At 46.9% G+C, this 13,810-nt stretch overlaps 1 protein-coding gene, 1 non-coding gene and 1 pseudogene across 3 annotated transcripts in view; 2 read left to right on the plus strand and 1 right to left on the minus strand.

Annotated features, from left to right (window-relative positions):
- The window catches only part of MAST2 (microtubule associated serine/threonine kinase 2), a 163,713-nt gene extending 150,452 nt beyond the window's left edge, over positions 1-13,261 (minus strand). For both annotated transcript variants that reach the window (XM_049774613.1, XM_049774612.1), the window contains exon 1: positions 13,013-13,261. In XM_049774613.1, the coding sequence (XP_049630570.1) occupies positions 13,013-13,180 (168 nt within the window). In that variant the 5' untranslated portion in view covers positions 13,181-13,261. The remainder of the gene's footprint in view (positions 1-13,012) is intronic.
- TRNAG-CCC (transfer RNA glycine (anticodon CCC)) lies at positions 4,231-4,301 on the plus strand. Its single transcript has one exon. It is a non-coding gene; the product is annotated as a tRNA-Gly (tRNA).
- LOC126012389 (uncharacterized) lies at positions 5,611-5,710 on the plus strand (annotated as a pseudogene).
- Positions 13,262-13,810: the final 549 nt, after the last annotated feature.

The following is a 13,810-nucleotide window of genomic DNA, read 5'->3' on the forward strand; positions in this document are numbered from 1 at the left end:
GCAGAGGCAGGAATAAACCCTCAACATGGTCAGGTGTAGCTAAAAAGAAACTTAAAAAGATGATTGAGGGGCCGGGCGGTGGCGCAGATGATTGAGGGGCCGGGCGGTGGCGCAGATGATTGAGGGGCCGGGCGGTGGCGCTAAAGGTAAGGTGCCTGCCTTGCCTGCGCTAGCCTTGGACGGACCGCGGTTCGATCCCCCAGTGTCCCATATGGTCCCCCAAGCCAGGAGCAACTTCTGAGCACATAGCCAGGAGTAACCCCTGAGCGTTACCGGGTGTGGCCCAAAAACCAAAAAAAAAAAAAAGATGATTGATTGATTGATAGATAGATGATTGATAGATAGATGATAGGTAGATAGTATTTAAATTATTTTCTAGTCATTCAATAAATAATTATATAGCATCCATTGTGAGAAAATCCCATAACTATAAATTATGGTATAAAAATTATGGTAGTCCTGGAGCCGGAGAGAGAGCATGGAGGTAAGGCGTTTGCCTTTCATGCAGAAGGTCATCAGTTTGAATCCCGGCATCCCATATGGTCCCCCGTGCCTGCCAGGAGCAATTTCTGAGCATGGAGCCAGGAATAACCCCTGAGCACTGTCGGGTGTGGCCCAAAAGCCACAAAAAAAAAAAAATTATGGTAGTCCTATCCTCAAAATTTTACAACTTGGGTCAGAGCAATAGCACAGCAGTAGGGCATTTTTGTCATGTACACCACCAACCCCGGACAGATCCCTGTTGGAATCCTGGCATCCAATACGGTCCCCCGTGCCTGCCAGAAGCGATTTCTGAGTGCAGAGCCAGGAGTAACCCCTGAACGCCTCCAGGTGTGACCCAAAAACAAAAACAAATTTTACAACTTAAGGCAGAAATAGGAATGAGGGCAGAGATATAGCCCAGGGGTTAATAAGCACTTGCTTGCATGCAACTGACCTGAGTTCAATCCCTCATACCACATAAGGTCCTCAAGTCCAGCCCAATCCCTGAGCACAGAGCAGGGAATATGCCCTGAGCACCACTGACACTATAGTCTCTTGACATGAAGCCCAGGCAGAGCCCCTAAGCAACCACCAGATGTAGTCCAAAAAAAAAAAAAGAGAGAGAGAGAGAGAGAGAGAGAGAGATTAAATAATATAAAAAGGCTACTAAGGGGGAGATAGGAGTGATGCACAGCAGTAGGACGTTTGCCTTGCATGCAGCCAACCTGGGAAGGGCCTGGGTTCGATCCCCAGCATCCCATCTGGTCCCCCGAGCCTGCCAGAAGTGATTTCTGAACAAAGAGCTGGCCAGGAGTAACTGCTGAGTGCTGCCTAATATGGCCCAAACAAAATAAAAGCTAGTAGTACTAAACATTAATTTATATATCTATTCATTCCAGAAATATTTATTCAGGAACTACTGTATACCTAGGAATGAATCAATATAGCAGAAACAAATGAGCATTGGTATTTACTAAGCACCTATCTATGTTCTAATCATGATTTCACATCATTATTTCACTTAATCTCACACTTTCACTTTTTACCAAATTTTTGAGAACTGGAATTTCAGGAGATTCACAGATTTACATTTGTCCAATCAGGGTTCCTCTAAGTATTCTACATGAAAAAACCACTTCACAGAAGAGAGCCTGTGGCATGTGAGTTAGGCTTGGAAGTCGAGTATTTTAAAAAAGTCGAGAATTTTAATGGGCAAAGGCAGAGAAGAGCTTTTCAGACGGATGACTGGTAAAATAAGTGTATGAAAGTGCCTAGCAGTTAACAAATATTAACTGAAGGTCCATTACACTGCATACCTGTTAAAATAATAAGGGCTGAGCATACAACTATGAATATGATAGTCTCAAACATATTTTCTCTGAGAGACTGACAAGGGTATTCTCTGAGTAACAATTTCAAGCAACAGCAGGTATCTCTATCCCAAAAAAGAAAATAGTCAAACAAATAACTATATTTACAGTACCACACTAGGTTCTAGGTATACCAGGTAGTACATGAAACAGTCTGGGTGTCTAAGCAGTTTATAAGAGAAATTATTCAAAAAAAATAAAAAAATTTTTTTTAGGTTTTTGGGCCACAACAAGCAATATTCTGGGTTCTGAACTCCAAGTTCTACACTGATGCTCAGCGTGCCATAAGGGATGCCAGGATTAGAATCCACGTTGACCATGTACAAGGCCAGGTACTCTACCTACTATACTATAATGACTCCTGCCCCCAATAAATACATTTTAATAATGCAAACTACTGTGGTGAAAAATCGGTGTTTTGGGAATCTTGTGACTTTGATTCTTCTAAAATTCTAATTTCAACCACTGGCACCACAAAATAAAAACCCCAATAAAAACCCTAAGGTTGGGCCAGGAAGGTGGCGCTAGAGATAAGGTGTCTGCCTTGCAAGCGCTAGCATAGGACGGACAGCGGTTCATCCCCGGCGTCCCATATGGTCCCCCCAAGCCAGGGGTGATTTCTGAGCGCATAGCCAGGAGTAACCCCTGAGCATCAAACAGGTGTGGCCCAAAAAAAAAAACTAAGGTTCTCAATTTTTTTTTTTTTTTTTTGGTTTTTGGGCCACACCCGGCAGTGCTCAGGGGTTACTCCTGGCTATCTGCTCAGAAATAGCTCCTGGCAGGCACGGGGGACCATATGGGACACCGGGATTCGAACCAACCACCTTTGGTCCTGGATCGGCTGCTTGCAAGGCAAACACCGCTGTGCTATCTCTCCGGGCCCAAAGGTTCTCAATTTTAATCTACCAACAGTAAGAAGCCCTGATAAAGGTTTCAGAGAAAAAAAAAAAATGAAATGGTCATCTAATGAAATGAAAAGGTCATCTAACAAGTATTAATCTACCACTACAAACCAAGTAGGCAATTGAGTTTCTATTATTTTTAATAGAGTACAAAAAAATAGAAGTGGAGGAATAAAAGCAGAACAAATGGAGTCAAGGAACCACCTAAGGGGCCGGAGGGATAGCATGGAGGTAAAGCGTTTGCCTTGCATGCAGAAGGACAGTGGTTCGCATCCTGGCATCCCATATGGTCCCCCAAGCCTGCCAGGAGCGATTTCTGAGCCAGGAGTAACCCCTGAGCACTGCCAGGTATGACCAAAAAAAAAGAAAAAAATAGAGGGGCCAGAGAGATAGCATGGAGGTAGGGCTTTGCCTCGCATGCAGAAAGACAGTGGTTCGGCATCCCGTATGGTCCCCGGTGCCTGCTGGGGCGATTTCTAAGTGTAGAGCCAGGAGTAACTCCTGAGCGCTGCTGGGTGTGACCCAAAAACCAATAAAATGAATATAAAAAAAGAAACCACCTAAGGTCTAGAGAGACAGCACAGTGGTAGGGTGTTTGCCTTGCATGCAGCTGATTCAGGATGGACGGTGGTTCAAATCTGGGCATCCCATATGTCATCCAAGCCTGCCAGAAGCAATTCTGAGCACAGAGCCCGGAGTAAACCCTGGGAGCCGCCAGGTGTGACCCAAAAACAAAAAAAAAAAAAAAAAAAAGAAACTACCTATGCCAAAGTTTATAAATGCTAAATTGTGACAACAGAGAAAATAAAGAGGCCACAGTGGAAAGTACAGTGGGTAATACATTTGTCTTGTACACAGCTAACCCAGGTTCAATCCCAAGGAGAAATTCCTGAGTACAAAGCCAGAAATCCCTGAACTCCACGAGTTGCAGCCAAAAAAGAACCTGGGTATAATTTTAAATTTGATGACAAAAAAAAAAAAAAAAAAAGATACTGGAAAAGGCACACTTCAAAAGAGAAAAATAGATTTCATCTTAGTGACACAGCAAACTACTGACTTTTTAAAGATTCAAACCCTGTATTTTATTCGGAACTTACTCCTAAACACCAGCATAATATGAAGTATATAGTAATTCTGCATATCAGAGAAATAGAGAACAAAGTCCTTTTTAAGAGGTAGATGATCAACTAGGCTCTAACTCCTTAAATAAATGAATGGGCATTCCCATAAGTTCTTTTGTTGTTGTTGTTGTTATTGTTGTTGTTTTTGGGTCACACTGGACACACTCAGGGATTACTCTTGGCTCTACGCTCATAAATTGCTCCTGGCAGGCTTGGGGGACCATATGGGATGCTGGGATTCGAACCACCATCCTTCTGCATGCAAGGCAAATGCCCTATGCCCTACCTCCATGCTTTCTCTCCGGCCCCTCCTATAAGTTAACGTACATAATCCTAAAAATTTCTCCCTCTCATGCACTGGTGGTTCAGTGGTAGAATTCTCGCCTCCCACACAGGAGACCCGGGTTCGATTCCCGGCCGGTGCACTTCCCTTTGGGCCGGTGAGATAGCATGGAGGTAAGATTGCGTTTGCCTTCCATGCAGAAGGACAGTGGTTCGAATCCCAGCATCCCATATGGTCCCCCATGCCTGCCAGGGGTGGTTTCTGAGCGTAGAGCCAGGAGTAACCCCTGAGTGCTGCCAGGTGTGACCCAAAAACCAAAAAAGAAAAAAAATTTCTCTCTCTCCTCTCTCCTCTCTCCTCTCTCTGATTTTTGGCCCATACCCAGTGACGCTCAGGGATTACTCTTGACTATGCGCTCAGAAATTGCTCCCAGGACGCCAGAGAGATAGCACAGCGCAGAAGGACGATGGTTCAAATCCTGGCATCCCATATGGTCCCTTGAGCCTGCCTTGAGCCTGCCAGGAGTGATTTCTGAGCATAGAGCCAGGAGTAACCCCTGAGCACTAGCGGGTGTGACCCAAAAAAAGCAAAAAAAAAAAAAAAAATTGCTCCTGGCTGGGGGGACCATATGGGATGTTTGAAAGTCAAATCAGTCAGTCCTAGGTTAGCCGCATGCAAGGCAAACGCCCTATCTCTAAGCCACTGCTCCGACCCCACAATCCTACAAATTTTTAACAGACACAATTTAAATTTTTACCTTTTCAAAATCAAAATATGGGTCGGAGTGACAGCACAGTGATAGGGCATTTGCCTTGCAAGCAACCAACCCTGGTGGATTCCAGTTCGATTCCCAGCATCCCCTATGGTTCCCTGACCCTGCCAGGAGTGATTTCTGAGCGCAGAGCCAGTAGTAACCCCTAAAAACTGCCGAGTATGACCCAAAAACAAACCAAAAAAAATCAAAATATCCCCAAGCAGGGATATTTTGCTGTGAGAGACTCATGAGCACCTATCCAGAAGTATTCCTGCACTGCCAAATGAGATGTCCAAAACAAAATTAAAATAAAAGTGAACAATTAAGTTATAAAACTCAAAAACATTTAAAAATATCACAAATACTGAGGCTGGCAAGATAGTATTGTGAGTAAGGTGCTAGCCTTACATGTGATTGACACAGGTTCTATCTATGGCACCCCATAAGGTTTCCATGCACTGACAAGAAGTGATCCTTGAGCGTAGAGCAAGGAGTAAGTCATTAAGTACTGTGGGGTGTGGTCCCCCCAAAGAAACACAAATCCTGAGGATCCCAGTGATAGTTCAACAGTAGAACACCTGCCTTGCAGCATGAAGCCACCAGTTCAAGCTCCACCACAACCCATACCCCAAGCAAGAACCCAATGGCACTGCTTCTGGGAACCCCGTACCCATTATTTGCATATCCAGCATCACAATTAAGAGTGTTTGAGAGTGCTCGCTTTGGAATGATAGAGAAGATTAGCATGGCCCCTGCGCAAGGAGGGCACGCAAATTCGTGAAGCATTCCATATTAAAAAAAAAAAAGTGAGGGGCCAGAGATAGCACGGAGGTAGGGCGTTTACCTTGCATGCAGAAGACAGTGGCTGGAATCCTGGCATCCCATATGGTCCCCCGAGCCTACCAGGAGCGATTTCTGAGCATAGAGCCAGGAGTAACCCCTGAGCACTGCCGGTTGTGACTCAAAAACCAAAAAAAAAAAAAAAAAAAAAAAACGAAAAGAAAAAGAAAATAGTGTTTGAGAGGCCAGAGTGGTAGCACAGATATCTGAGTGCAGAGACTGGGAATAACCTGAGTACTGGTAGGTGTGGCCCAAAACAACAACAACAACAACAAAAAGTGTTTGATTACTACAATGGTGTGTAAAATCCAGCAAGTACCTCAATAGAAAGTGTAGGAGTACCATGACAAGGCATGTCACCCCAGTCAGCACTGAAACCAATGGCAAGTATCACAACTAAAGTGACTCCCAGCAAGCATTGCACCAAGTAAACAATCAAGGTATGTTTCTGCCACAGATACCTCTTCCTTCTAACATTAAAAGGAAACTGGGTTAAGAAACAGACAGATGGGGCCGGGCGGTGGCGCTGGAGGTAAGGTGCCTGCCAAGCCTGCGCTAGCCTAGGACGGACCTCGGTTCGATCCCCCGGCGTCCCATATGGTCCCCCAAGAAGCCAGGAGCAACTTCTAAGCGCATAGCCAGGAGTAACCCCTTAGCATCACAGGGTGTGGCCCAAAAACCAAAAAAAAAAAAAAAAAAAAGAAAGAAACAGACAGATTAGGGGCTGGAGCGATAGCACAAAAGAAGGGTGTTTGCCTTGTAAGCGGCTGACCCAGGATGACCAGGGTTCGATTCCCAGCATCCCATATGGTCCCCCAAGTCTGTCAGGAGCGATTTCTGAGTGCAGAGCCAGGAGTAGCCCTTGAGAGTAGCTGGGTGTGGTCCAAAATCCAAAAATATAAAAAAAGAAACAAATTATTCTTGGGAATGATCAGACATATAGCGAAGCGGGGGTGTAGAGTAAGACATTATGCAAGATATGGTCTTACATGCAGGCTACCTCCTGGCTTCCCATATGGTTGCTAAAGCATCGCCAAAAAGAGAGAAATCACACAATGTTATGAATAAAGATTATGTACATTTGTTCCACAACCTGAAGCACTCACTTGTCATGAATAGAACAAACCTGCTAAAACATAGACTACAGTAAAAGAGAAAGCTAAGGATAGAGAATATGTCAACAAGGAACACTGAGGGAACAAGAAATTAGAAATTGACATACAGGAAGCTGAGAAATAGGAATGGAATGAGCATTATGACAAAAGAGAATAAAATGCCAAGAAAAAAACACAAGGAACAGTGACAGTTTACAGGGAGCAGAGAGAATGAGGACTGAGGGAACACTTCCAGAGGTCATCATTTAAAGGCCCCTGGGATGGTTACATATCTATGTACTTTTTTCATACTAAAAATGTTTCACGGGCCGGGTAGGTGGCGCTGGAGGTAAGGTGTCTGCCTTGCAAGCGCTAGCCAAGGAAGGACCGCGGTTCGATCCCCCGGCGTCCCATATGGTCCCCCCCAAGCCAGGGGCGATTTCTGAGCGCATAGCCAGGAGTAACCCCTGAGCGTCAAACGGGTGTGGCCCAAAAACCAAAAAAAAAAAAATGTTTCACAAGTCACACATAATCTTTTAATTTGGAAAAAGTTTTAGTATCTGTTACAGTACATTCCCATGATAGAAAAATCACACAATGGTAAAATGAACCCTTCTAAAGCAAGAGAGATTAATTTCAGACATGATTTGAATGAGAAAATATAATGTTTCATCAACTGCATAATTCATTTATACAAAATTCAAGAAAAGGCAAAACTAATCCATGGTGACAGAAACTAGGAGAGTGGTTATCTTGGAGAGAAGTTAACAACTGAAAAAGAGCACAAAATTGTACAGGCTGAATGAACCTTTGATATCCTGACTATTAAAGTTACTATAAAGATGTGGGGGGTGTGTGTGTGTGTGTGTGTGTGTGTGTGTGTGTGTGTGTGTGTGTGTGTGTATGAACCTTTGATATTCTGACTATAAAGTTACTATATAGATGTGTGGTGTGTGTGTGTGTGTGTGTGTGTGTGTGTGTGTGTGTGTGTGTTAAACTGGGGCCAAAGAGTTAACATAGAGGTTAAAATACACAATGGATCCAATCAGTCCCCAGCACTCTGTGCATATGGTCCACAGAGCAACACCAGAAGTGATCCCTGAACAGACTAGGTAGAAGTCCTTAGCACTACTGATATGTCCCAAAACCAAAAATAAATCAAAAAGCAAATACAAAGTTATTGATGATCATCAGTTTTGGGAGAGTTAAGTGTACAAATCAAACCATAATAAAAAGAACTATATACAACGGGCCCGGAGAGATAGCACAGCGGCATTTGCCTTGCAAGCAGCCGATCCAGGACCAAAGGTGGTTGGTTCGAATCCCGGTGTCCCATATGGTCCCCTGTGCCTGCCAGGAGCTATTTCTAAACAGACAGCCAGGAGTAACCCCTGAGTACCACCGGGTGGGTGTGGCCCAAAAACAAAAAAAAACAACAACAAAAAAAAAGAACTATATACAAAATGAGAATCTGAGAATTTCATTTTGGGGAGGCCACACCCAGTGACTTTCAGGGGTAAGGGATGCCAGGGGACTAAACCGTGGTCCGTCCTAGGTCAGTGTGTACAAGGCAAACACCTTTCTGCTGTACCACCACTCTGGCCCTGAATAATCTCTTTTCAATAAGGCTGTTAATAAATGAAATAATAAAGAAACTTGATTACATTGCACAAATCAAGGAAACTGTTGTGTTTTGATTTTATTTGACATAGAAAAACAGAGAAAATCAGGGCTGGAGAGAAAATATAGATAGTATAGAGATAGTTGTCTTGCACGTAACCAACATAGTTCAATCTCCTGCAACCCAAATGCTCCCAGAGCACTGCCAGAGAGAATCTTGAAAATAGAGCCAAGGGTAATCCTGGTCATGGTCAGATGTATATGCCCTCCCCCCAAAAAATGAAAGGAAATAACATATAGAACAAAGGTCTTCAGGGTCCGGAGCAATAGCACAGTGGTGAGGCATTTGCCTTGCACGCAACCAACACAGGACAGATGGCAGTTCGAATCCTGGCATCCCACATGGTACCCCGAGTCTACTAGGGGCGATTTCTGAGCACAGAGTCAGGAGTAACCCTTGAGCAGTCGGGTGTGACCCCCCCCCTCCAAAAACGAAAGGTCTTCACCAAAATGAAGGGTGAAATTAAATTTGACCTAGAGATGTTAGTCCCTGAAAGCAAATAAATACTTTCTCTGAGACTGAAGCAGGATTGTGTGAGCACATAAATTCTGAGAGAGGGGAAATGAAGTAATCTTGAGCTTTTTTTTTTTTGGTTTCTTGGGCCACACCCGGTGACGCTAAGGGGTTATTCCTAGCTATGTGCTCAGAAACCACTCCTGGCTTGGGAGACCATATGAGACACCAGGCAATCGAACCGAGGTCCGTCCTAGGCTAGCGCCAACAAGGCAAACACCTTACCACTTGTGCCACCGCTCTCAGCCCCTAAGCTTGACTCTTTTTTTTTCTTTTTGCTTGTTTGCTTTTTTTAGGCCACACCTAGCAGTGCTCAGGGATTATGTCTGGCTCTGTGCTCAGAAATTACTCCTGGCCAGCTCAGGAGACCATATGGGATGCCAGGGGTCAAATCCAGGTCGGCTGTAGGCAAGACAAATATCCTACCCACTCTGGCCCCAATCTTGAACTCTTTTTTTATTGTTGTTGTTTTTGGGTTTTTTTGGGCCACACCCGGTGGTGCTCAGGGGTTACTCCTGGCTGTCTGCTCAGAAATAGCTCCTGGCAGGCACGGGGGACCATATGGGACACCGGGATTCAAACCAACCCAAGGCAAATGCCGCTGTGCTATCTCTCCAGGCCCCAATCTTGAACTCTTTAATGAAGCATAAAATAATGTCAACTAGACAGGTAAATTGAGTCAAGAACAGATATTGGGGGGGGGGGGGCAGAACGATAGCACAGCAATAGGACGTTTGCCTTGCATGCAGTCAACCCTGATGGACCTTGGTTGATTCCTCGAAACCCATATGGTCCCCCAAGCCTTCCAGGGGCATTTTCTGAGCACAGAGCCAGGAGCAGAGCCAGGAGTAACCCCTGAGCACTGCTAGGTGTGACCCAAAAACTAAAAAAAAAAAAAAAAAAAGAAGAAGGAACAGTCCTTAGAGCTAGAGTCATAGTACTTGCCTTTCTTTTTTTTTTTTTTTTTTTTTTGGTTTTTGGGCCACACCCTGCGGTGCTCAGGGTTACTCCTGGCTGTCTGCTCAGAAAAAGCTCCTGGGATTCGAACCAACCACCTTTGGTCCTGGTTTGGCTGCTTGCAAGGCAAACGCCGCTGTGCTATCTCTCCGGGCCCTTGCCTTTCACATAGTAGTACTTGCATTGTATGTATCCAACCTGGGTTCATCCCTATCATCCCATAGGGTCCCCCAATTCCTGCCAGGAGTGACCCTCAAGTGAAGAGCCAGGAGTAAACTACACTGCCAGGTGTGGCCAAAAACAAACAAGCAATCAAAAAAGAGACACCTAAGATCTAAGAATATTTTAAATGCTGGAGAGTACAGCAGGTAGGGTACTTGTCTTAAACCTAGCCAACTCAAGGTCACTCTCTAGCACCTCATATGGTCCTTTTTGTTAAAACTTTATTAATTGACTGATTTTTGGGCCAGTGGTGCTCAGAGGTTACTCCTGGTTCTATACTCAAAAATTGTACCTGGCAGGCTGGGGGACCATGTGGGATGCCAGGAATCGAACCAGGTCCTTCCCGGGTCAGCCGCATGCAAGGCAAATGCCCTACCACTGTGCTATCTCTCCAGCCCCCCTAAAATGGTCCTTGATGGAGCACAGAGACAGGAGAAAGCTCTGAGCATTGCTGGCTGTGGTAGTAGGAATGGCTAGAGAGTACAGAGGTTAAGGTGTAAATGAAGCACATTTGGTCTCCAAGCAGTGCCAAAAGTGATCCCTGAGCAGTCAAGAGAAAACCCTGTACCACAGCTGGATGTGACCCAAAAGCAAAAGATAATTTAAAAAATTAAAATAAAGGTCTAAGACACTACAAAGAATATACAGATAAATAAGTCTTATAGAAAGAATAGAGTACAAAGCTCAGTTTAAAAGTAACCAATATTGGGGGCCGGGTAGGTGGCGCTGGAGGTAAGGTGCCTGCCTTGCAAGCGCTAGCCAAGGAAGGACCGCGGTTCGATCCCCCGGCGTCCCATATGGTCCCCCCAAGCCAGGGGCGATTTCTGAGCACATAGCCAGGAGTAACCCCTGAGCATCAAATGGGTGTGGCCCAAAAACCAAAAAAAACAAAAACAAAAAAAAAAATAAATAAAAAAATAAAAGTAACCAATATTGTAGCCTACTGGTACTACTTGAAGAATAAAGACAAAGGGAATCCAGTGCTAGCATGTACATCACTGAAACAATATGACAAGAAATGATGTCTAAGGAAAATACTTAGTTGATGGGAAAGGCAGGAATCCTGAGAAATCTTAAAAGATTTAAGAAGTCGCTGGGGTTTCCAGCAGAGCTGTGCAAAAGAAAATCTGTCACGTGAGTTCATTACTACAAAATACTTCCCTGCAATTCCCACAAGATCAAGAACCTCATCTCCTTTCACTGAACTTCCTACAGCTGACCTTTATCCCTTACTTCTCTGTGTGCACTGGGGACTGAATCCAGCACATGCAAGGCGAATGGTGCTCTAGGGCTGACCTACATCCCGACGACGTCCAGTTCCCTGCTTTATAGACACAGTAAGCTTAGATCAATAAAGCATATAAATTATAATTCACACGTAATAATAAAAAACACATCCTATCCATTCAGAAACTCCAGGAATAAGTTGCACATTGTTTCAACTCCACTGAGGCGTTTTCTAGGAGAAAACTTCCAGAGAAGGCAGAACCTACATTTCTATATTCTCTTGTTCACAACTTGAGACTTGAGACTTGCACCCACGGCAAGTATTTAAAAAAGTGCTTCTCGGGGCAGGTGAGGTGGCGCTAGAGGTAAGGTGCCTGCCTTGCAAGAGCTAGCCAAGGAAGGACTGCGGTTCGAACCCCAGGCGTCCCATTTGGTACCCCCAAGCCAGGGGCAATTTCTGAGAGCTTAGCCAGGAGTAACCCCTGAGCATCAAACGGGTGTGGCCCAAAAAACCAAAAAAAAAAAAAAAGTGCTTCTCCCCTGTTAACAATGATCCAGATCCCGAACATGAACAAAGACACACGATGGCCAAATCAAGAGAATGCTTAGGGATGCCATCCATTTTTTTTTTAATATAAAGCTTAAGAGATCTGAGGCTGGAGAGATAGCATGGAGGTAAGGCATTTGCGTTGCATGCAGAAGGTCGGTGGTTGGAATCCCGGCATCCCATAAGGTCCCCCGAGCCTGCCAGGAGCGATTTCTGAGTGTAGAGTCAGGAGTAACCCGAGTGCTGCCAGGTGTGACCCAAAAAGAAAAACAAAAAAACCACTTAGACGGGACCGGAGAGATAGCATGGAGGTAAAGTGTTTGCCTTGCATGCAGAAGGACAGTGGTTCAAATCCCAGCATCCCATATGATCCCCCAAGCCTGCCAAGAGAGATTTCTGAGCGTAGAGCCAGGAGTAGCCCCTGAGTGCAACCGGGTGTGACCCAAAAACAAAAACAAACAAAAAAAAAAAATTTAAGAGATCTGAGAAACCTCTAAGAGCACATAGAGCGCTACTTCTTAAACTCATGCTGTCTTTCCCTCCCTCCTTCCCTCCCTCCCTCCCTCCCTTAATGAGAGGGGCCATTCTTCCTCCCTCCCTTAACGGCCACCCTTAATGATTAAAAGGGGGGGCCATTCACTCCGCCCCACCACTCAAGTCCTAACTTGGAATCCTTTTCATTCAGTCAAGCCCAAATTCCTGCACTACCTATGGATTGCACAATCAGGACCCCTTTTTATCCCATCCCGTTCCCAAGCCCCCATTTCCCACCGCACACCTCCAGGCCATGCATGCATGGCATTCGGGGTGGGGGGAGAAGAAGGCCCTCCAGCCCAAGGGAGGGAGTGTGCGGGAGTCCTCCCGCCGGGGCTCCCCCTCCCCGCCCCACCGCGCCCAAGTTCCAAGTCCCCATCCCATCCCATGCCATCCCATGCCATCCCATGCCAGGCCATCCCAGGCCATCCTTTCTCCCGCCCTCCCTCCTGCCCTCCCGGGACTCCGGCCCCGCCCCGCCTACCTGCTCCTTGACCTCTGACCCCGAGAGCCGGCTGCGCTCCTCCGGCCGCTGCCTCCCGGGCGGAGCTCGCCGGCGCGGCGGCAGGGGCTGCGGCAGGGGCTGCGGCTGGGGCTGGGGCTGAGGCAGCTCCGGCGGCTGCGGCCGATCGCGGCCCCGGCTCCGCTTCATAGCTGCCGACTCGGGCCCCCGCGCGGGCGAGGCTCAGCGCCGCCACAGACCCGGCCGCGCCGCCGCCACCGCCGCCACCACTCGGCGGCCCCGGGGCCGAGCGCAGCCCGCGGCCACCATGACCGCGCCGAGGCGACCCCCGCCCGCCCGGCTCGCGGCCTCCCGCCTCAGGGACGCGGCCGCATCGCCGCCCGCCGCCTCGTCTTCTCTCTCTCTCTCTCTCTCTCGCTTTCTCTCTCTCTCACACACACTCCGACCGCCTGCCCCGCCCCGGCTCTCTCTCTCTCTCTCTCTCCCCCTCTCTAGCTCTCGCGTGCGCGCGCCACAGGAGGCGGCCCGCCCGCCCGCCTGCCCGCCTAGCGCCTCGGCCGCTTTTCCCGCGCACGCGCACGCGCACGAGCCGGCGAACGGTCGCGCGAGGCCCCGCCCGCCGCCCAACCGCGCCGCGCCGGCGGCGGAAGAGGGCGTGGCTACGCGCCGGCCCCGCCCCCGGACGCTCTTTCATTGATGTTTTTGACTTTCTTTTTTTTTTTAATTGAACCGTCCATTCATGAAATGGTGCGGCCGGCTTGACTTACCCCTGCTGGGATGCATCTCAAGTGCGTTAGGAACCATCCGGAGAGCCTCCAA

This window comes from Suncus etruscus, chromosome 6, assembly GCF_024139225.1.
Source record: "Suncus etruscus isolate mSunEtr1 chromosome 6, mSunEtr1.pri.cur, whole genome shotgun sequence".
NCBI lineage: Eukaryota > Metazoa > Chordata > Mammalia > Eulipotyphla > Soricidae > Suncus > Suncus etruscus.